At 38.7% G+C, this 24,686-nt stretch overlaps 1 protein-coding gene across 2 annotated transcripts in view; it reads left to right on the plus strand.

Annotated features, from left to right (window-relative positions):
• The window catches only part of ZNF827 (zinc finger protein 827), a 68,305-nt gene that overhangs the window by 31,526 nt on the left and 12,093 nt on the right, over positions 1-24,686 (plus strand). For both annotated transcript variants that reach the window (XM_053460776.1, XM_053460785.1), the window contains exons 4-8: positions 1,445-1,901; positions 11,281-11,514; positions 18,631-18,864; positions 19,626-19,680; positions 22,059-22,162. In XM_053460776.1, coding sequence (XP_053316751.1) covers positions 1,445-1,901; positions 11,281-11,514; positions 18,631-18,864; positions 19,626-19,680; positions 22,059-22,162 — 1,084 coding nt within the window. The remainder of the gene's footprint in view (positions 1-1,444; positions 1,902-11,280; positions 11,515-18,630; positions 18,865-19,625; positions 19,681-22,058; positions 22,163-24,686) is intronic.

The raw sequence follows: 24,686 nt of genomic DNA on the forward strand, positions 1-24,686 counted from the left end.
AGGAAAGAAATTCCATTTAAATGGGAATGATTTCTGTGCATGGGGCTCATCTTAGACCCCCAGAGACTCTCACTGGACAGTAGATGTATTCAGCAAAAAAAAAAAGCTTGCAAAGGGTATAACAATAAAATTTTAATTGAACACTCAGCTGTCATGCATTAAATTGCATGTGATGACCGACGTGTCCATTTACAGATGCAGCACCTCGAGTGTTAGTCTTGGCCTACTTTTTAACGTTATTTTTATTATAACTTTTTGCCAAATGCTATGCGTATTACTGTTAAGCAGCCTTAAAATGTTTTGTATTATTAAGATACAAATATGTAACATAACCCAAAGAGTAAGAGGAGTCTAATGTGCTATGGTAGATTTACCTTAAAATGTAATATAATAGAAGAAAATATGACACAAAATAATAAAACAAGTGCTTGAATGTAAACAAAAGGAATAAAAGAAAGGAAACACAATTATGAAGTTCTCAAGAGAAAAAGTGATCCACCATTAGGGAGTATGTTGCCTGGCAGAAGCCTCACAAGAGCAGGAGAAACAACTAGCATGACTATTCTTTAATAAGTCATGGTAAAATAAAACATTTAATATATACCAACCATGTCTTGTTGTTGTGTGCTGATGAAATAAACTTCATTACAACTAGTGCCCAGAATCTAAGAATCGTTGGAAATATGACTTCTAGGGTGGCTGGTAACAGGGACAATAACACATCATATGGTACCATGGAAATTTACTTCCAAATGCACCATAGTTCTCCTGTGTAGATGGCACCTTGAGCATCGATTAATTCTGTGTAGGTGCTGTGCGATTCCATATAAATATATTTTTTAAAAACCCGGAGACTCTAGCTACACCTCCAATAGCATAATCCCAATCCGCAACAGTAAACAAGGTTCCAAATTCTTCCTTCTAACTTTACTTATTCTGCTTAATTGAGAAGAAATATGTGGTGTTACCAGTGTGATATACATTGCCTTTGTAATTGTAATGCCAGAAATTAACAAAATGTCTGTCCATTAAATACGGTACATCCCCCTAACCTTTTTAGCCTCATCAAGGTTGTAAGTATTGAAAGTAGCAAGTTCTGCAGGTCCAAAGGAATGCCTCAAGGAACGTATTTTGACATTTTCTCTAAGTAACTGTTTAATTGTATCCATGGATAACTTGTACGTGCCACCTGTGACTACCTTGAGTAAGGATTGTGTTTTTGACCGAGCTTCCTATATGTGCGGAATGCAAGCAGTAGCTATGCCTTACTCTGTTATCACAGCCTGCAACTTATATATTTAATTAATCAGATGGGTTTAGGGGTATAACATCATCATGTGCTTCATACTATTGACCCATCCTGTCATTTGCATTGTCTTTAATGGTCCTAATTAGAGCTCTTCTTAACCATATCCCCTGTCATACTTCTCAAACCTCTCCTTAGGTCCACCAGCACCAGGACAGAGGAGAGACCTTTCAGTGTCAACTTTGCCCTTTCACCTCTTCCCGTCATTTTAGCCTGAAACTGCATATGCGCTGCCATCAGCATTTCTTGCGATCAGAGGCCAAGGTGAAGCAGGAACCTAGCGATATGGATGTTAAAGAACCCAGTTTTAATAATTCTTTGGGAAGCCGGGATGAGAAGAACATTTCACCTGCACATGGAACGCTAATTCCAGAGAACTTGAACCAGATTAACTCTGTACCTGTTTGTTCACTACCTATCAAAGAGGAACCTAAGGATGAGGACTGTCCCTCTGTGATCCCGTTTGCCGATAGGCCTAACAGAAACAGCAGCATGAAGCTAAAAGACCCTTTGGATTTTGTTACTTGCCCTTCATCCCTTTTCAGCCAAGATATCTCTGTGAAGATGGCATCCGATTTTCTTATGAAGTTATCAGGTATAGTTCACTTCATTATACTTTTTTCATTTGCGTACTTCCATGTATTTTACAATTTACAGTTGTATTAATCAATACAGATTAGTCATTTCTCTCAAAATATTTTACAATTCTATACACTAATATAAATGTAATTGTAATAGGCCATGCATATGTTATGAACCCGAAATTATATGGGACCAACTTTTTGGGATTGGTGTTCTCTCTTTTCCAGTTAGGAGGACCTTCCTTTGCAAACAGGAGATTGCTAGGGCCCCACATTCCCACCTGTCCTGCTCCCAGGAGCCTTGGGACATGAATAAGGCATTTGAAATGGGGAGAGTTGAGGTAGAATGAGGACTGAACTGGGGGGAAAGCTGGGGCAGAATGAGGACTGTGAGAATAAATGGAGATGGAGTGTGTATATATGTATAGTGTTAGAGTATCTGTATGTTTAAGTTTATGGTGTTAGTGTATGTCATTAGCATGAGTGTGCCTATGTATGGCATAAGAGTATGTCTGTTGTGTTTGTGTGCATATGTTACTAAATGGTGTTGGCATGAGTGTGTGTCAGTGTATGTTACTAGAATGTGAACCTAGAGTTAGTGAAGCCAGGGGGTGAGAGTGAGGGAAGGAGAGAGAGTGTTTGTATATAAGTGTATGGTGTGACTGTAAGGTGTTAGAGCAAATAAGAACACCAAGTTGGTGCCCATTCCAGTTGCACAGGACAATGTAAAGACATGGACACTTGGGGTACTCCTGCAAGCTGCCAATGATACTGGTGGCACTGCTTTGATGTGAGGCAGGAAGCCACAGGTATATAAGAAACTTGGAATGCAGCTTGATTAAGGTATATAAGGCAAACTATTAAAACCATATTTATTAAATATGTACCATTACATGCATATGTAAAGGAATATATATGACAGAAAAGGTGCAGCTGTTACATGATGTTGTTGCCAATGGGGTGGCCTGGCAAAAGTTAAGTCACCCTGTGCCCTACAACCCACTAGGGAAGGCCCTGCCATTGTTTGTTCTGCCGCAGTGAAGAACAGATCTGAGGGATCAGTTTCTCAGGAACATACCTTCAAAACAATTACACTAATTGATAAACAAGAAGGTATGGTAAGAGATCCACATAATGGCATTGGCAAATTATAATAAGCGTTATGTACGTGTGTGTGTGTATATAATATATATATAATATATATATAAATATAAGATAATCATCTTTTTTGTCAAGATCTTTAAACAAATTACTTTGGTTGAAAACCAAGAAGAGAAAGCTATGAGTGGTTATGATACATTGATTTTATACTGCTAAATGTATCTTGGGTCCACTTTAGGGTTAGCATTCAGAGGGTGACATTTTATGCTTCTGTCTTTTTAGCTACTAGGTAACTTAAAGATAGGCAGAGGAACAGAATATCTGCGGGTTGCTTGGCTGAACTGTGTAGGTCAAATGTAGAGAAAAGGCGCATAGAATTCTTTTGTGCCCTTCATTAGTATGATGTCATGCTGAATACAGTGCTCTGGTTCTCTGCATTCTGATCTGTTGGAATAACAAAGCCCTGTTCATTGGAAGATTGCTTAACTATGTAAAGCAAAAATTGAAAGGCTGGTATGCTACTTGTTAAATGCTGATGGGACAGGCTAAATTTAACAAATTATTTTTGAATGGGGTCCGTCATTGAAAAAATAGTTTGATGTTGACTAATAATAATTTTAAAAAAAGCTTCCGCTATAAACTTTGTTTAAAGTATTTGTGATGAAAGAATTCAAACTTATCTGTTGAAAAACATGATTACCTTTTGGATGCTCCTTAAGACATACCCAATTTTTTTGTGTTTTGTGTACCGGTTTTATAAAGATATTTAAACAGCAATTCAGTGAGCAGCCAGTTAGGAGAAGGTTACCTTCTGGAATACATTATCTTCTCGTACAAAGAGACAGGAAATGTAAGCACTAGACCTGAAACAACGAATCGATAAAATCGATAATAATCGATAACGGGAATCGTTGTCGACGATTTCCGTTATCGATTAATCGAGTGATCGATTCGTCGTTGGAGCGCTCGGCTCCTTTCACTTACCTCCGCCAGCGTTCCCCCGTTTCTGCTGCAGAGCTCTGTAGTGTCCGTCTGCTTGAAGTTACGTAATGACGGATGTGACGCGCGTCAACGATGAAGATTTGAATAAAGTTTTGCGGTTGAACGTTGTAAGTGGAACGATTCGGTAGCAGAGAGAGAGAGAGAGAGAGAGAGAGAGAGAGAGAGAGAGAGAGAGAGAGAGAGAGAGAGAGAGAGAGAGAGAATATGATTGCAGGGTGGGAAACTGATGGGGCAGAGTGTGGGTGGGGGCAGGGCAGGATGTGGGTGCAGGGCATTTCATTAAATTATTAAATATTGTTTTTTTTCCGATTAATCGATTAATCAAAAAAATAATCGGCCAACTAATCGATTATTAAAATAATCGTTAGTTGCAGCCCTAGTAAGCACAATTGAAAACATTTCTAAGTTAACACTAGTAATAATAAAAAAAATGATTGGAGTTCCATTTTAACTTAACATTATTCTGTGCTAACTTACCTGCTCCCGCAACATTAAACTCACCAGGGTTGACCCTTTATTTATCATACTTTCATGATTTCATGTCCCAGTAGAGACGTCAAGCGAGGTCACATAATGCATGTAGCATGCCCCAACGATGGTAATGTGGCAGCTTGCACATAGGGTGCACTATATAGAGGGCTTTGCGCGATGTTAGAGTGTACGTTTGTTTCAGCGTGTTGGTGGTTGTTAGTGTACAGTATGGTGCTAGCTTAAGTGTGTCAGCATACTGTGTTAGAGAGTCAAGGATGAGGCAAAGTTTAGTGGCTCCTGGAAGAAGGGGGAGAATGTGTGTGTGTGTTTGCTTGTTAGTATATGTGTGTTAGTTGTGGGGGCAAATTCTGCATCCAGATGTTGCTCACCCCTGTGTCCCAGAAAATCCCACCAAAGGCTATTGCATATCAAAGTACTGTATGAATACTTGAAAAAGCATTCATTAAAAACAAACACATTTACCTTATGGAGAAGCTGAAGCTCCACAGCTGCAGCTTCCCACTTTCTCTGTGGTTCCATGATTTGTCATGAAATAGATTATCATGCAGAAAGGAGTTCCTCCCCCTCGTTTGCTGAGCTGACTGGTGGAAAGTATATCATATGGCAGGAGATGTGTTCACCAAAGCACATCTGCTGCATGGCAAATACCTGAGGGGTGGGGAGAGGGGCAAATGCGTATTGGGGATTCTGCAGAATCCTCCCATGCATTAGTTAGGGGAGACCACATACGTTTATAGGGACCTGTCAGGTACGTCATTTAGATATTATGTTAATGCTGCTGATTTGATGAGCATAGCCTTATGTGACTAATACCGTTGTGTTTATTGCCTATGTCAGGAGTAGTGGCCGTAAATTATTAAGATGAGTTGGCCATATTCAATGAGTAGAGCAACAGGGCAACGATGAAGTCACCTTTGCCGTTTTAAAACCAGACTGTTTTGGTAGTTGTGTAAATTTTAGGATTTTGCTAAACATTTTTTCCTTTCCTGTAAAGACTACAAAATGCCATTAGAAGCCTCAAGAGATTGACAGTGCTCTTAAACGGATGGTAATTGGCTAGTGGAGAATGCATCTTGCGTTTTGCTAAATGTCAGGGCTAAGTGACTTGTAGCAGAAATATATTTCAGTACATTGTTCTCTCACTTGTCCTTTAATGCTTTAACCTGTTTCCTTGGAAGGACTTAGTCCCTTGATCCTTGTTCCTTAGAGAGTATGGTTCTTTTGACCTTTGAATGCAACCTGGAGAGAATTCAGCGGTTATAAAGATCACCTTTTAAAAAGAGCAAAAAATGAGAAATCATAGAAAAAGAAGGTAGCTGTCTAGAAGATGAAGTATGATTAGATACTATCCTTAATCGTTTGACATTTTCTGCAGAAGCAGTCCTTTAGTAGGCCTCAGGCATGTAAGTACACTCAATGTAAAACGGTTACCTGAAATTCCGTGAAAATCCATGTTATAGTCTGTTTTATGCTGTTATACGTTTTGGGTAAAAGGAAACGCAATAGAAACTGACTTTAACAGCAGATAAGAACAGTTTAACCCATCTAGCCTGCCCAGTTTATCTGCTGTAAAGAAGACCTTAAACCTTATTTGGTCCTTGGTCTTAAGCCAGTCTTGCTGTACAAAAATAAGTACAGTAACTTTATCAAGCAAGATGCCTGCCATTAATCCACCGGAAAACCACCCTCGTTGCTCCATGCCGAAAAAGACAAATCCACAAATGACCACCTTCTCCACTCAAATGTCGGTGGCAATTCCCAGTATATAACAGCTATAATGAGTAGAAGTTTGCACAGCACCCAACGCATTTCATCCGACCTACACGTAGGTATTGGGCTTACACCGATCACACACCCATAAGTAACCTATAGCTCCCCTCGTAACTAGAATAATAATTAAAATACAAAACAGAAGAGTTAAAGCTTAACAAACATAAAAATGAATTACCCTAAATTAAATTATTGAGAAAGGTATCCTACATCCCATTCATGGTTAAAGCCCTGGGGTATCTATTTCCTTAACTGAAACTCCAAAATACTTCTTGCAAATCTCCTCCTCTAACTAGGAGTATAACCCTCTCAACCATGCTTTCCTAGAGGGGATTTAGTATTGACGTTTCCTACAGAACTAAGATGTTCACTTATACCGCTTTTCAATGCAGGTCCAGTGCGTTCAACATATTGTTTTCTACAAATATGACAGGCGATTAAGTAGATTACATTGCATGTGTTGCAGCTTAAAATTTTAAATTCCTTACCATTAGGCAATTGTCCACAATTGTTACAATTTAAGTTTAGTCGGGTTATCTGCATGAATCCAGAATAACTCATCCGTAGAGCAATTTCATATTGTACGGATAAACTTAAATCGGTCTTAATAAAAAGGTCTGAACCCAATACAGACAAAATATCCATTTCTATATAAGAGCTGTCTTGCCAATGCCATGTGGACATGGTGGTTTTCATGAATCACACCATATGTTATTTGTGTAATACACAATACAACCCATTTTAATATTACATATTAATTCTATATACAGATACATGCTAAACACCCATCTTAGTGTTTTTATCTAGGTGCTTGATATCAGTTTCCCTATATATGAAGCTATAGGCAAGGCTAGTCTTCTAGCTCTTATGCTTCTAAGACTCCCATTCCGACTTCTGTTGCTTGACATTTGTTTTTATTTAACTCTGTTACTTAAGATATAATACCAGTTATTAGAAACATGTATATGGACTAAGGTGAAATATAGTTGGTCTACCTATTTACTCATCTTCTGGTGCCCTTTCTTCTCTTTCTATTCCCCCCTCCCCCATAAATAGGGACTTATTATACTTTTCTCGTTTGTGAAAGACTATGCAGATACACTCATCAGTTTCCACTCACGTTGTATTTTGTTAGTCATCACGCACGCAACACTCAGCGATTTCCACACATTCCAATGGTTATTCATCTCGATTAAAAACCCACCATGTTTGGGAAGAACTGACCTGTGGGAGTTTACTATGGAAAGAAATGGACCAACATGAGTCAACCCCTGCCTCGCAGACCATGATACTCCAGTGACTTGTACTAAAACTTGGGTACAGTGAGGCCTATGATATTTAGGCCCAGCTGGTTCAAATAGAAGAGTGATTAGATTGCATTGCAAAGCCTTCTTTCTTTACTTGTTTCAAAACCTCTACAGACCGTGGCTGATAAACCTCCGAATGCTAGGCAACACCAAACAAAACTTGGTACTCTGTGGAAGCCAAAGACACTTTGCTGTTTAACCAGTGACTGCCGGTAGACTCAAGAAAATGTTCCGTTTTGGAATGTTAAGTGTTGGTCTATAGATTCTGAGGAGACTTCAACGTTCATAGACAAGAACACTCCATTACCCGTAGTACCACGCACACTGTTATTTAAAAAATGAATACATTTGGGTTCTGAAACGAAGGTAGTTATATTAAGTCATATTCCAATTATACAGGGATTTATACTTGGATATCATTTAAAGCGGATAGTGCTTTACTGTACTGCCTCAAACGTAAGTGTTGTTCATGTATAAAGGAAGTGATCCTGAAAAGACTTGATATGCATGACATTCCATGACTATTTTTGATTAGCAGAATACTGGGATGTGCAAAGAACAGCAGCCTTCTCCATGAAGTGAGATACAGTAATCTACAAGTAAGAAAATCAAATCACGTTGGTCTTCAAAACCTGTACAATGGTGAAATAAAAAGGTCACAGCCAGCTGTCAAAATGAACTCTATATATCAGATTGCAAGAGAAATCTATTGAAATACTGATGTGTCAAGAGACACATGCAAATGTGTTTCATTTATGCAAAAGGCCCAGCCATTTCATGGTGACTTACTAAAGGTCCCAGTACCTGACCTATAAGCTTTGTTGCCTAGCAACATGAATTAAAGTCACAGGGGGTTGTGTGATGTATCCGTAATATTTTCTTCCTTTTTAAGTGCAGCATGTAAACTCGTATATCCATCCAGTGTGTGAAATTGTAGATTTATTTATTTTTTTACGTCGGCTTCCATTTGGATGACTAAAGAACGCAATTGAGAAAGTGCTTACAGGCTGAACGCCAACGTTAAACGTTCAATTGAGGGACCAGGTGTCTTTGTAGTGTTAGATGTTGGACATCAAGCGAGCTGCTGTGTATCTAGTGTAGTAAGGTAGAACCCAGCAGAGTCACTGGTTTTCTGTTGATGCCAGATTAGTTTCAGTGTCTTAGAAAGATCATAGTTAATCAGCATTAGGGCCCTTCTGCTTCGATAGGATTCCCATAGAAAATGCACTTGATATACTAATAAAGTGTGCAAGATACGGTCATTGAAGCAGCCTTATTATTATTATTATTAGCAGATTAATGTTGCTTAAATCTTAATATGTGTTCTTTCAAAATTAAAAACAAAGCGCTTATCTGACACAAAGGAGCCAGCTGCCCTCCTCCACTATGGTCTGACTATTCTTGTCACTGATTGGCTACATGACGCTGCCAATCAGTGGCAGGAAAGTTTTCGGTCAAACTCATCTCCCGCAAGGCATTTGGCCGGGTGTGGGGTGACGGGCAAAAGCAGAATCCTCCCCCATGCATTTGCAAAAATGACATGAATATTTAAAGGGACCATGCAGCAGTCAAATGCATTACAATGCATATGTTGGCTGTAGTGACCCATTATGTTGATATTTTGTTATTGTTTGAGAATGTTACATGCAAATGGAAGAAACATTAGAGATCACCTAGTTGAAAAAGCACATTACGCACAGCCTCACATAAACAAAGATAACCAACTACCCTCTGGTCTGATTTAGAAATTTTGCTGGAAGAGTTCAGCGTAATACATCAAAAAAACCTTGTGGCAGGTAAAACTAGGCCTTTATATATTTTGTGCATCCGTGGTTTACATTAAGCCTACAGTTCTTGTTACAATAATTAAAGCACTGATCGAACAGTTAAATTTGATTATATCCTGACACAAGTCTAAACGTGATTAGAAGCCATGGGCTCAAATAGTTCAGGAAGACTTTTATTACAATTTAGTGCTGCAACCCCTGGCTTCTGTTGCAAATTGAATATAAACTCTGTGTGACACATTACTTTGGACGGTGCCCAAGGAGATCATCGTAGCCTTCAGATTCCTCCTTATTCATCTGAGTCACATTGACTTTTCATATCAACTAAATCAACAATTCTTTCAGAATGCTCAAACTCTGCACAATTACCTTTTTTTTGTTGTTTTTTTTTTGCTCCAATGTCTGGTTATTAGCCTCTGTCCACATATATACAGCAGGCATGTTCATACATATAGTAAACGCCATACTTTTAAAAGATACCTCGTCAAATTAAGTTTGCTTAATATTTAGGAGTTCAAAGTTATATGAACGGTTTCATAGTTATGCTGATTTATATTGTGCATTAGAGCCGCCCCTTACATGGGTCCCGGTGGGTCTGTGGAACCATTGGCCGCCCCAAGGCACGTTCTTTCAAGATAGAATCTTGGAGAAAGAGGAGCATTTCTGCACCTCTTTCTCCGCAAATCAGTCTGCATTATTCTGGTCTCTCTGTGTACTTCTGCAAAGGGGAACAGGGGCAGCCTCTCTCAGTGACAGTGGGCCTAAAAGCTCCACACGTTGCAAGTGCATCGGGAGGACAGGTTCACAGAGAAGCAGACGAAGAAATAAGGCACGAGGAGAAGTGGACAATGACAGAAGGACAAGAAAAGGCAGGAGAAGAAGCTGCTGGAAAGGAAACATCCTTCATCATTAAACAAAATAGATGTGCACAAGGTTTTGGTGGATGGACAGCATTTCATCTTTTGATCCAGGCAACAAAAGGTCTTGGGCTGGCCCTGTTGTGCATGGCTGAAACCCTCAAGTTTTGATGAGAAGCCGTGGTCACTATGCTTTTATGCAGCCATCTAACACTTTTGCTTTATTTTATATTGTATATTTTCTTTCTATTTCATACCTATATCCTTTCCCAGCAGCACTAAAAGCTCATAGAAATGAGGGTCTTTAAATTGTTTGTGTGGCCCTAAGACACCATGCCCTACTTAAACAAAATTATATGCATCTGTGGATTGAAGCTGCACTTGTCATTAGGAAATGACATGGTGACACTTTGTACAGTGTACAATTTTACCCAAACATTGTGTTGTGCCCCATCATTTTTCCAATTGAAGGAATATTAAAGTAAGCCCCGGCCCCGTCAGTTGTGCCATGTTCATGTACCAAAGATGGAAAAGCTTCTCTAGTGAGGAGCTTTACATATCTGTATACTGATAGCTCAAATATGTCTGCCAGCATTGCTGCACACACATTGTGTTCTGACACAAAATTCCGTGACTGTGATTTTCCACGCTCTATATAAGATCAGAGAGCATTGCGAGTGTGTAACCTATACAGCAGCCAGGTATGAGAGAGTCTGGTATATAATATTTTACTTGTGCCAATGTGTTGTGCTGATATTCCCAGAACAATGTATGAATAAAATATATCTTAAAATGTCCAAATGACATGTCTGCTTTATATGTAGTGGTGGGATGTTGTAGAAGACCACACTTGTATGTAGAAACATAACAACAGCACCCCACAGTGGATGACGACAGAGGTGACTAGAATGGGGTATAGCTTCAAACCTAGAAAACATTCAGACTTAATTGCAATACCTAGCTCATCCTGGGGCTGGGAGAGACAATGATCTTAACGAGTCTTTAAAAAAATATTTTTTTATGATCTTGGATGCTATATGAATGTCACCTGTGATATAAATTCTCTTACCTTTCCAGCTGCAAACCAGAAGGAGCCCCTGACCCTTTCCGTTAAAGTAAAAGAAGAACCTAATGATGAAGAAGCCACCAGCTACCTGTCCCCACAGTGTGGATACTCTTTTAATCAGGAATCGGAGACAAAAGTCTCCAACACCACCGATGGAGACAGCAAATCAAAGGCAGTTCAGCCAAATCCACTAACACAGGATATTTCAGTCAAGGCAGCATCCGAGCTTCTAATGAAACTTTCAGGTAACCGGCTGCTAGGGAATTTATTCATTTTAGTGTGGAAAACTGCTGCTGAATCTGTTCAGAGAAATGGCTGTGTATGTTTTGAAATAGATAAAGATCTGATGTATTTTTTTTACAGAAATTCCAAAAACAGTGTGTGTATGTATATATGTGTGTGTGTGTATGTATGTGTATATATAATATATATATATAATGGGATGATGGGAGGCTGTTCCATTTATCTACCACCTTTTCAGTACACAGTTTTGATGTAATGGAAGAGATTTTTTTATTATTATTTGTCTATACGATGTGTGCATACGTCCATGTGAAAATGTAGCTGGTCACCCACTAGGTGTAGTTGGGTATCTTCCAACCACAGCGACTGAGCTATGATGTCACACATCTCAGATCTCCGTAAAAAGGTTTAATGTGAAGCGATGTTATATCCCGGAGCTTAACCTTTCTGTGCTGACTAAACATAATATAGATCGTACCACCAGAGAACCACCCCTTCTGGCAGATTAAAGATGATGCACATATGCACTTTAAAGGTGCTGTTCTACCTAACATAAGTGTTTAATTTAACACTTTTGTAACCAAATGCAGTATTAGAAACAGCATTTCTAGTACTGTTGGATGTGCAAATCATTTTTTAATCAAGTAAAATTTACCATTCATGTTTTTGGCCAGGAACACTTAAATCTCATGTGACGCAAAAGCACACACTGATGGGTAGTTGCCATAGAAACTGAAAAAGCGTTTTCGGTTTTTTTTACATGGTTACCTTTTAGAAGAAATGATAAAATAACAGATGTGCTAAGGTTTGTTTTGTGGAAAAGCACCTTTTAAAAAGAACAAATAGTTTGAGGTCCTTGAAGTTATGTTAAACCAGATCTTGATCTTGTTTGTTTAAGTCTTGTTTTAGTGCATATATGATTTATAATGGTTATATAATTTTATATACGGTAATTGTATGGCTGTGTTTGACTATGCCTATGCACCAACTAGCCTAAATAGGCAGGTGAAGATGGCAAATCATTACAATAATAATGTCGCTGGATCTTAGAATCAATGAATTAACTTATATTCTCTATCCACTGATTGGCATTCTGCTTACATGGAATTGGGGTGGCAAATAATGTGTGTGCCAATGTAAAAAAATATATATATTAATTAAGGCTAGAAATGAACAGATGATGAAGAAATACCACTTGGGTAAATGTTCAAGATTTTCAATGTTTATTCAATGCAATTTATGGCCCTCTTCATTTTGTCTTGGATCGGAACCACGTAAAGTCCTTAGACATATGAAAAAAGGGGGGCTGTCGTATGTTCAGAATATTTCCTTATATATGTTAGGGCAGTGGAATTAAGTCACATGGCCAATGGTTATTTCCCAGCAAACCAATGTCCTGGCGCACTAGTGGGAGAAAGCCCCTTATAGCACGCATGTTGCGTCTCTTATAGTCGGTGCGATCGTATAGCGCATGACTGCATAAAGGAGCAGAAAAGAGAATTCTGTACCATAGGATGACCAGATCTTTTGAGCAAGATCCAGGGACATGTTGTATGCTATTATATAAGTCATTTAAATATGGTTGCCAACATTCTGTCCTAGTGCATTGGGACAGAATGTGGACTGCTGTACTTTTGTGTCACACTCTGTCCACAATGTTTAATTGCTATTTGAAGCAATCAACACAATGTAATTTATTTTGGGGCGACGTTCGATAAAATGAATTGCCTGATGACAATTGGTTAATGACCTTGCTTATAACGTATACATGTATGGGGTATAAAGCAACCTAGTTACTGAGATATAGTTTGACACGGCCACCAACAAATTATTACTAGGAATTACGCCTCAAACAGGGGACTGTACCTGGCAGAGGCCAACATCTGTTCATCCTGTCGTACTATGGAAGACATCAATAGCCCTTGTACTAGAACACAAGGGAGCGAGCTATGCAACCTTCCTTTCTAGGTTAGGCGCTTACTGGCATTGGGAAGAGTTCTATACATGCACAACTCTTATACAACTAACACTTTGGTGAATAAAGCCCGCAAATGATAAATATTTTAATGCAAAAGATAAAGATTTTATAAACTGTATGCAAAAATAGGATATCCAATAATAAACCCAAAAGAAGAGAGCCCTCTTTCCCTTCTTTCCAAGAATGTCTTAGCGTGTGTTCAAGTAATTGTCAATTTTAACCCCTTCACAGGAAGTACAATGTTCCTGAAATCCCTGCTATTAAGTATGCAGGATGTAAATCTCCTTCATGGCAAGACTTTTGATACTAGCCGCAGCTTCAGCCGATGCAGAGTTCTTCCGCGCATGTGATAATTTTTTTTACTAATAACATGTACATAAACCATGCCTTTGTAAGTGTTCTCTGTCTATTTCCGTCGTGAAGTGGAGAGAGACCGGAGAACACCTTTTCACACTTTGTTTAGTAAGTACATTTTTTTTAATATCAGTTGTATTTATGCCGATGTCCCATAATAATGCCAAACCAATGCATGCATGACATTGCTGAACGTTGGGGGGGGGGTGTACATTACATATCCAGTAAGAAAAAAAAAAAATAGTGAAATTGCAATGTTTTGTGAAAAGTTTTTTTTTTTATTTTTGTTTTGCCACCAGCTTTTTGAAAATGTCACGTAAAACATGCCAGTGTGCCCCTAGATAAATACCCTGGGTTGCCTAGTTTTCAAAAATATACTGTATTTGCTCGAGGACCCCCAAAATTTGAATATTAATCTAGAAAAAAAAAAGCCTGAATATAAGACTACACTATAAGAAAAAAGTTTTATTAGTAAATATTCACATGTAAACTATTTTTTCAGATTTAATAAAAAATGATTGAGAAAAATGCATTTCTTGTTTTTATTTCCTTTTATTTGCCAACTTGCTCCCCCCCCGCCGCCAATAATGCACATCTGCCCTACGGCTTGCTATTTTGCCCCCAAGATATGCCTTATACCCCCCTACATGCCACTCTGCCCCCCTGATATGCCACTCTGCCTTCCTGATATGCCTTATTCCCCCTATTTGCCAATCTGCCCCCCCTGATATGCCTTACAACCCCCTATATGCCCCCCCCCCAAATTACCGATGCATCCCTTGACTTGTTCCCCGTGCTCCAGACTCCCTGGTGTCAAGTGGGGCAGCCGGTGGACGTCTTCACGCTGCTACTCGGGACTTCCGTCAGAGCTTCTGAGCACTGGAAGGTCACGTCAGGCCAGTGCTCCGTCATAGAAGCCCTGGCAGAAGTGTCGGGTAGCAGCGGAGGTTGTCTGCACGCATCGCACAAACGTTCACTGGCTGTCAGAGAGGAGGATCCAGGTCCCCTGCAGCGATGCGGGGGATTATCCTCTCTGGCAGCCCGTGAACGTCTGCGCGATGCGCGTAGACAACCCCTGCTGCTGCTGGCCGGTACTTCTGCTAGGGCTTCTATCGTGGAGTCAATTATAAGATTACCTCATCTTATAGTCGAGCAAATACGGTATATCATTTTTTTCCATTAAATTTAAGTATAGGACCACAACTCCTCAAATGAGACATGGGGCCAGTAAATTGATCTGTAAAAATTCCAAACATGAAAACTAAAACATGCTATTACAGTTTAGACCTCATGACATCAAAACACCATGACGTATCTATGTATGTGGGACATGACTATATCCAGAAGATATTGCTGAATACAAATTAAGAGCTTTTTTGTTGCACTTACTATACATTCTGATGAAGAAATCAACTGCAGCGTGTTTGTGACAAATTAAAATATATATATATATATATATATTGCCACAAAGATTGCTAAAGATTAGCAGTACGGTGACTGCTTAAGAAATGTCAAAATGCCCCTAGTGAGAAACACTATAACAATATGTGGACACCTGACCATCACACCTACATCACACCTACATGATCCTGTTGGACGTCCCATTCCAATGCTATGGAATTGCACCCCACATCCTTTGTAGCTATAACAGCTTCCGGTCTTCTGGGAAGACTTATATATTATTGGAGTGTTTCTGTGGGAATTTTTGCCCATTCATCCAGTAGAGCATTTGTGAGGTCAGGCACAGCACAACACAACATACTCTTCTGTGAAAACCCCTTGTCCTCAAACGTAAACTTGTATGAATGTCTGTGTCCAAAATGTCTTTGTTACATATTTTTACTGTCCCCTATTGTAACAGCGCTATGGGATCTGCTGGCGCTACATACATAAATGTAATGTAGCTATTTGGAAAAAAGAAAATGATACATTTCCTAGCTGTAGGATTAGCAGCCAAGCCATTACAATGTTTTAAAAGCCGGCAAACGTTAACAAACACATAAATATTGGGACATAGCTACATTCACAGGGTGACGAACACATAAAGGAGTTTTAATTTGTAAGTCAACACTCTTGGGTCCTTTTGTTCTAAGTCGGCAGTTCCTATAGGTCATAACTCCATACACGTTACTACAAATGACTAATATTGATCCATAATTGTGAACTACTGAATGCGGAGAAAGGCTTGTTGGCCTCTTGTGAACTGATGTTGAACTTTTTATTTAAAGTTGCTTAAAGCAAATTCCTCTTGCCAAGCGTCTGGCAGTGAGTCGAGATTTTGCACAGACAACAGCAGTGTTCATCTTTGAAACCGGGCATAATGGCCTTTTTTTTTTTTTTTTCTTCAAGCATCGCATTCTCTTTCTTTCCTCCTCCTTGCACTGTATGATTAACTTTATGTTCTTCTGAAAGGCTTTCACAACATTTGCTTTGCAAAGTTTAAACACTTATGATACTTCAAAGAAAGCAGGAATGTGTTACGCCTCACCCCGTGAATCCAAAATTGTGATTCTAGTTAAGCTGTAACCATCTGAAGCGTAACATTACAGGTATATAAGTCAACATATTCCTTGGCGCGGGTTATTTAATAAAACTAGCTAAATGCCTGCAATTGCTGTGGAGATATTTGGTTTAAATGTAAAGGACTTGACTATTTTAGTGAAGGTGTTATGTGTGTAAGTTAGCATAACATCACTTCTATCGTCTCCTCCTCTAGATTTACAAAGGCTGACAGAATCACCATAGGGTAGGAATAGTCTAATTTGGAGGAATAAGATTGGGAATTCTAAGAACAGAGAGATAAGATCCTACAGTGTATATGTGTTCCAAACAATTCTATAACATTTATCTTTATCTGTAATCTTCATTGCATGTGCCATTGCAAAAGTGTTGTTCCACCTACATTTAACACGTGTAGCTATATGCAGCATTAGAAACATCATTCCTATTACTGCTGATTGCCCAAAACCATCCTACAGACAATTATTTTAGTATAAGTACCTATTCTAGTTTGTGTGGGTGACATAATGCATAATACAACGTTTTGTGTTGGTCTCTAACAGGCCTGGACTGGCCATCTGGCACGCCACGCAAATGCTCGGTGGGACGCTGGCCAATAGCACCCCATACTTCCTGATCTGTCACTCCAGGGGCAGATTGAGTCTTGCAGTGTGCGCCCTCTGCAGACTCTGCATTAGAAATTAGAACATTCGAATTGCTGTTTTATTTTCTGTATATTCTGTATGTGTTGTGACACCCTTAACCATTTGGGGTACTTTACTAAAAAACCTTACCTGCTATAATTATGCTGCCTTTTTCATTAGCATTCACCATGCTGATGCGAAACATGTTTTACATGACCCCACAGACAAACATTAAAACATTAGAAAACTAGTCAGAATAAATAACATTTTAGCGTTTCTGTCTAGCCTCTGCTAAGGGCGAGAGAAAATGGAGTTGCCATCTTAATTGGATCAAGGGTCCCCTTTCAAGTTATTTCTAGAACAGCTGACAAAGAAGGGAAACACAGTTCTTCTTGGCACAATAGGGCTGACCTTGGTAACCCTGTTTAACATTTTTGTACCAAAACGAGCGTTTCTTTGAGAGGAGCCTTAAAAATCTTTGTCCTTTAAAGAAATGTAGGTCTATAGATGTTGGTGACTTTGATATAACCTTGAAGCAGGGAATTTGATTATCTTGTTTATATTAGAATATGTTAGTAAATGGATAGGTAGGTCTATTGCGAAAAGGAATTTTAACACAAAACAAATAGAAGGGCACAATAACAAGTCATGGGGAAAAAGGACGTAGCACTTTTGCATTTTGTTTTTACTTTCTGGAACAGTATATTGGTTGGAGTTGATGCCAGGTAATATGTATGTTATATGCTGTATGTTATATGCGTTCTAACACTGACTACTAAACGTAAAACAGCTCTTAGGCCTTAAGGGGTTCATCATTCCACCTCCATTCCGCTGATTAGACTACATAGCGAAAAACCCACTATGTTTACCTCATGGCTGATGTATAGTGCTCAAGCAGGATGAACTTTGAGAAAAGATGGGCAGACTAGTGTCTTCTGACTGTCTACTTTATTAGGGAGGGTCAGCCTCAGTAGACATTTCCCTGCAAGAAAGGCAGAACCCAAAAAATATAGTCATGTCAGTGAGGTGCTGCTCAAAAACCTCCCCTAATATGCATTTTCCGGGGCCCATAGTGGTCCTTGCAGGACAAGTCCACTTGGGTTGGTCCTCCAAAGTGCTCAGTCAAAAAAGGGAAGCTAAGATGTCCAACGTCCTCCAGACTTGCCAACTACACAAAAAAAAAAAAATACTGACAGCTGTGTCACCTTTTGATTAATTGCCAGATGAATTCATACTATCAAGACTGTTAAAACGGTATACATCACAGTAATATACAATGTATATATATCAGAGTATTGTATGTCTGAGCTCCGTGAGAATATGAACATACCGGATATTTTTGTCTTGGTTTTTTTTGTAGACTAGTCTACTTTCTGTATCACAAACTTCTATACGCTGAAATCATTATTTTGTGTTACTCTTGTATTGTTTGTGCATATTTGTCGGATTATGTACTCTAAATTGTTGACTTCCATAAGTGAATACCTGATTTATAGGAAGATGAAGATGCTGCCATCCTTTTAAAACAAGATGTTTTACTGTCACTTTAAGCCTTGCGTCTCTAATTGAAACCTCTTACTGACGTTGGCTGTTTCACAGAAGTACACATTGTAATTGAATTTTTTTCTGCATCGCCTCCGTAGCTGAAAGTTGTAAGGATGCGCAGACTGTTAAGATTAAAGAAGAACCCATGGAGGTTGACATCCCTGACTCTTCCATCTCCCCCAGACAAAACATTGGTTACAGCACTTTATTAAGGCAAGAAAAAAATGAGCACTTGATGAAGATGCCGGAGTGTAGAGTTATTCCCGAGGGGAACCTGTTCAGCCAAGACATATCTGTCAAGATGGCTTCAGAACTTCTCTTTAAATTATCAGGTAATGTAATGTAGTTTTAGAGCACCGTTTTTAATGTTTTAGCCCGGAAATCCAGATGTAACAAAAAAAGGAACTGTAGACAACAGGTATAATAGGCCAAGTGACAATGGGTGTCTTCCCTGCTACCACTGTTCTGCTGTCTATTGCATAGCGGTTAACGGTCTCTTATGGGGTTAATTATACAGAGTTCTCTCCAGACTTTCAAGAGTAGCTTTTCAAATCCTTTTGAGAAGGGGAAGGTTCAACTTTGCAAACATAAATGCAAATTAAATAATCCCCCACTGTGGATCAAAAATTGGTGTTAAGCGGGGAGATTTATCACATCTTGTGTACCGTATTTCGGGCAGATTTGACATTTATCAGAGTAATCCTCCAGTGACTGCAGCATCAAGGGATGTATATAAAAAAAGATGAGTGTTAAGTCACTTTTTTCCAGAACCTATAGCAGCATATAGCAAATGACAAACAAAAAGAGCTAACTATACGTGTGCATTCTGTATGCTTTATTATTATTTATTGTTTTATATAGCGCCATCTAATTCCGTAGCGCTGTACAATGGGTAGACAGGACATAACAAGTCGTATGTAGCTTTCTAGAAGTACATAGATGCCCAAAGATTTAGCACTCCATATATTAACGCAATTGATTGGAAATTATACATTTCTTACAAAAGTGTGGCATTATTACACTTAGAATGTGTTGTATATTATAATTTCATTTTTGCTAAATACTAAAATATTCCTCTTTCTTTTTTTTCTAGAAAAAGTAAGCAAAGAACACAATCACAACAAGTCAAATATCATTCGAACAACTAGGTGCGTTATTTTCATTATTTTAATTTTCCGGGCTTATTCTTACATCAGTTTGCCATACATCATATAGGTGGTACTACCATATGAGAGATAGTATGGAGAGATCGACATACGTTTTTGTTTAGATTTATCACAGTTTTTAATCACTAAGTATAGGTAAAAAAAAAATCACAAAGCGCAAAATACATATGTCCATATAATTTTGTGTGTAATGCTTAATTTGTTATAAATAGGCCCCTAAGTATATTGCTTATGACCCTATAAAACCTAGACCTACCCCTAGATGGCATTTATTGTCTAGCAAAGCATGCCTCTACACCCACTTCATATGTTAATGCTATGTTTCTTTGCAATTATGGAACAAGTGAAACATTTGCATCGGTAAAAAAATTGGTCATATGAGGCTATGTTTGAATTTATTATTTCAGAATCTGAATGTTCTCCATTTCCTATTGCGACAGAGGAAATTACATATAATTTATCTTAGCGTGTTCGTAACATTCGAGAATACATTTTCCTGCGCACATCGATTTCCTCCCACCGCACAGAGCTAAGAAATGGCAGTGATCTGCGTGTTTTATAGCAACGGAAAAATTATAATGATCAAGGTCTGGCAAATCCCAGACTGCACATTTTCCTTGCGCTTACAAAAAACCCAAAAACATTGGTCTGGCTCTTAAATCCTACTTACTATTGTCTCCAAATTAGTACTACCTAGTATTCAGTACTTCAGACACTTGGATATTGGACTGTTCCAGTTTCTGCTTAAAGCTATAATTTTTCTGTAATGGAAGCCTGTAAGCTAGGATCTTTTTTTTCCATCCGTCACAATCCAGGTGCTTTTTGGCCACTAGGTTTCAGGGTTTCTGTTTATCGTTCCAATGCAGTCTCTGGCGCTCTGCCTGGCTCTGCATCACGTATCGTCTTACAGACTTATCTTCCAGCAGTATGCAGTTCATTAATGTCGCACAACTTTATTTAGTAGTCATTGGAATTCTATGGTGTTTCCTTTAGACCTTCTAAATCATGCTGGATAGAAACCGAAGCACCTAGTACTTACTGCTTACTTACTACACACTGCTTTCAATGTTTGGCAGATGCTTGTGGCATTTCTTGTAGGCAAAAAGAACCTCAAGAGACATCTATTTTTTTTTTTTCTTCTGAGAACTTGGAAGAAAAGTTATTCATTGAGATAAAATAGCACATAAAGTTTGGCACCGTAGGAAAACTTTAGGGGCTGTGGCTACCAAACATATAGGATTTGTTTAAATATTTTTATCAAAAGCAGAAAAGGGCTGGATGTTTCATGGGAAGGCCAATTAAAATATAGAAGACCACGATGTACCAGATTTAATGATACAAAGAGAGATCCATTCATTAAAGCTGAGGACTAATTGCTTGCATTGCATCATTGCATTCTGTTTGTGTCTGAAACCCATGCAGACGTTGCATTCTCCCTGACAAAGTGTAAAATTGATCTTCACTGAACACCGACCAGTAACTAACCCTCTAATTAATTCTACACTGAATGCTGGTATGAAGAAGTAGGAGTTCTGGGGTTTCCCAAACTACTGGAATCAAATAATATTTTATATAGATCCCAAATGGAGCGGAATGGACGAGGAAACTGGTTAAGCATTGTGCAAGAAATCGAGATTTTAACCTGATATATACAGAACATCTATACTTGGTATTTGGCCAGTCACCCTTAAATAATATAAAATACACCTCTTTATGGTAAAATTACCCAACACAGCACATAAACAGTCCGTCAAAGTCCCAACCGGAGATGTCATGCTTCAGACCATGATGCTGTACTTACTGTGCACACCGCATTACATACAGTATGTTGCTTGAAAGGATTTTATCTGGAATCTGCCGTTTGTACCTTTTGCCCCACGATGGATTGGATGGATACAATTTTTTCTTAACTAATTATGGTTATGCTTAATCTATATATTAAATGATTGTTTTTAATGACTTCACTATGGTGGCAGCACTACTAGCTCTGTGTTGCTGGTCCTGAAGTGAGTAATTCATTCCTATGTAAAGTGCCCATAAAGTGACTGGCTAAATTTACTCATTCATATATTTTTTTGTGGTTTTCTAAATAGTATAAGTTAATATGTCAATAATAGTAATAATAAAGGGTCTATCTGCATTTGTACCCTTAGTAAATGTTTGGCATTGCCGTTTTTATGTAAAGAAGGGCATTACATTACTTACTTGCATGACAGCCTGCATACCAATACTGAAGATTTTTCAATAGCAGTAAAGCGTCATATTTTCATAATGTTACTCTTTTAACATAAAGTCGTTCTTTAAGAAACTTATTACTTGTTAGTATCATATCATCTGAATTGTATTTTTATTTTTTGTAGCCCCTTTTTTTCAGAAGAAAAATTTAGACAATCACCGTTCACCTCTAACTCGAAAGACCTCCCAAAAGTGGAAGCTGCTTCTCAAGGAAGGACCATGCTGCAAGGTATAGTTTTTTCTTTGGTCTGCAAAGGTCGACTTTATTGAATTACAAGAAATATGCAGACAGGAGTAGGAAGCTGTTTTAGCATTTGAACACTTTGCAGATGAAATCATATGGTCTTAATCTGCTCTCCAATTCACCTTAAATATCAATGTTGTGATTAATCTGTATTGGATGAAATGTTCCTCCATGGAGACAGTATGTCCTCAATGTTCTTCCCCTTTGTATCTTTGAAGAGCCATTATACCATTTCTTTGAACCGCATGTCTCTTATTTATTTTTACATTAAAGGTCATTTGGAAGTAGGGTTGCCAGATTTAAAAAAACAAAAAGGGATTAGTTTCAATACAATAGTAACCGTGTCCTGTATAGCAGCCATGGTGCCAAGCTCCTACTCGTCGGTTCGGCATATTGTTACATTATGCCATCGCACATGATACAAGGGTTTGCACTTCAGTACCGAAAAGGCTAACTGCACACACATAGTACTTTTGCACCCCAGTACTGAAGAAATTAACTACAAGCCTATAAAGGTTGCACTTTATCATTGAAGAGTTTAACTATATGGAGGTTTTAGCATCAGATGTTAATTACACACAGGGAAAGACTGAAAATGCAGAGAGGTCAGTGCCTAGCTGTGGTGGGTTACAGTTCATCATCTACATGGTATCCAGTCTGCCGGTACAGGTGACGACTGATCCTTGATACACTGTGTCACACTGTGCCCAACCATAAATATCCATCTTTGCTGCTTCGTCAAAAATTATCTCTCTAAACAGCCGGTCAGAGTATCCAACCAAAAACTGGTTTGACCTTATAAAAATTGGTCAAATACTGGCCACCTGGATACCCAATTTCGAAGTAGGTTGGTGTTTTGTTTGTTTTTTTTTCTCATCCTCTCGGTTGACAAATAATGGTCCTTTTCCTACTGCACCTTGTATGAAGGTAATTTATGTTTAGGCTGAGCACCACAGGGTGGCTCTTCAGGTAAGCCCATGGGTGCCCATGCCTCCAGCCCCTCTCTTTCCAAATGTATCCCCTTCCTGCCTCTTGAACCCTGCCCCCAATGCCGGTGTCCCAATCTGGACGCCTGTAATGTTGGGTGGTAGGTGTTAATGCTTCCTCATGTAAAGTGCCATGGTGTAACCTACAGGTGGAGAGAGTGACCTGATCTGATCCGATGACATTTTTCTTCAGGACCTGCATCCCACACAGGGAAACAAAGCATTAACAGATATGATATGATGGAGATCGAGGAACAGATCTCATCTTACTCCAACAAAATACTCTAAATTTCGGTGCTGTCGATTGACTACCCTGTTATTACAAAACCAAAGGTACACAGTTTCCATGCTATAGAAAGAAATCTGTTAAAGAGTATGCCATTAAATAGGGTTGACCTTTAAATTAGGTTATACACAGACCCCAGATATCCACGTAAAATCCAGGCTTTATAAGTGATGAGGTCAAGATGCAGTGTCAATCTAATTTGACTTGTTTACGTTTTATGAATACTAAAGCATCAACTGGCGTTTCTAGAGGATGATCTCCGATATTTAGTATCTTGTATCGAAACCCAAAAGCCATGCTACTGGAATTGTATTGTATCACCTGGAATTAGATTATTTATTTTTTGTTGCATTAGAACACATGTCCAGTACATAAAAAGTATCAAACAAATGAAATAAACGTTGCAGCTATAGAAGAGACGTCAGTTTCTATGTGAGAACTTTTTCTCAAAAAACACTTTCAACTCCAGCAATCGGCAATTCCCATAAATTGATGGAACTGTGGGTTTGGGTTTCCCAAAGTGCTTATTATCCTACAGGAAACTAGAAAGTTCCTTAAGTTGAAGAAACCCCACTACCTGGTATACTGTCTTCTGTTGTCTATTTAATCAGGGCACAGCCTACAACCTTTCAGTTTACAGTACAGTGTAACAAGTACTGTATACATTCTTCTCCTTCTAGAAATGATGATATCAAAACTCATTTTTCCTTTTGTTATGTTTCAATGTATAATTGAATGTAAAGCCGTTTGGTACATAAAACATAATTGTTGGTTATTGTTAAACGTTATCAATTTGCTCAAATTCAATTGCTTGGATGAGTTTATAACTAAGAACTGTGCGATGCTGTATAGTGCCCCATTTTTGTGTTGCGTATGCCTGGCAGGACTGTCCCACTTGCGGTAATTCTTCACGAATAATGATAGTCTGAGGTTTGCGTAGCAGAAGTGCAGGTTTTTGTATAAGTATCTTAGTGGGACTTTCATCTTAGACATAGTTCCCAGTGGTAGGTTCATGGACTAGGAAGACACCCCCGTCTGCGCAATCATTAATCATAGACAGCAAGAAGATCTGTAGCAGCCCAAAATATAATGAGTACGCTTCATAGCAGCTGCTTCTTATGTACAAAAAAAGAAAGAAAAGAGATACTGTGTACAAGAGGGCAGCATCCAACATAAATGGCTTTGTGTTTAAGATGGAGTCAGAACTCCATAAACTAGTATTCAGGAAAGGGATAGC

This window comes from Spea bombifrons, chromosome 1 (genome assembly GCF_027358695.1).
Source record: "Spea bombifrons isolate aSpeBom1 chromosome 1, aSpeBom1.2.pri, whole genome shotgun sequence".
NCBI lineage: Eukaryota > Metazoa > Chordata > Amphibia > Anura > Pelobatidae > Spea > Spea bombifrons.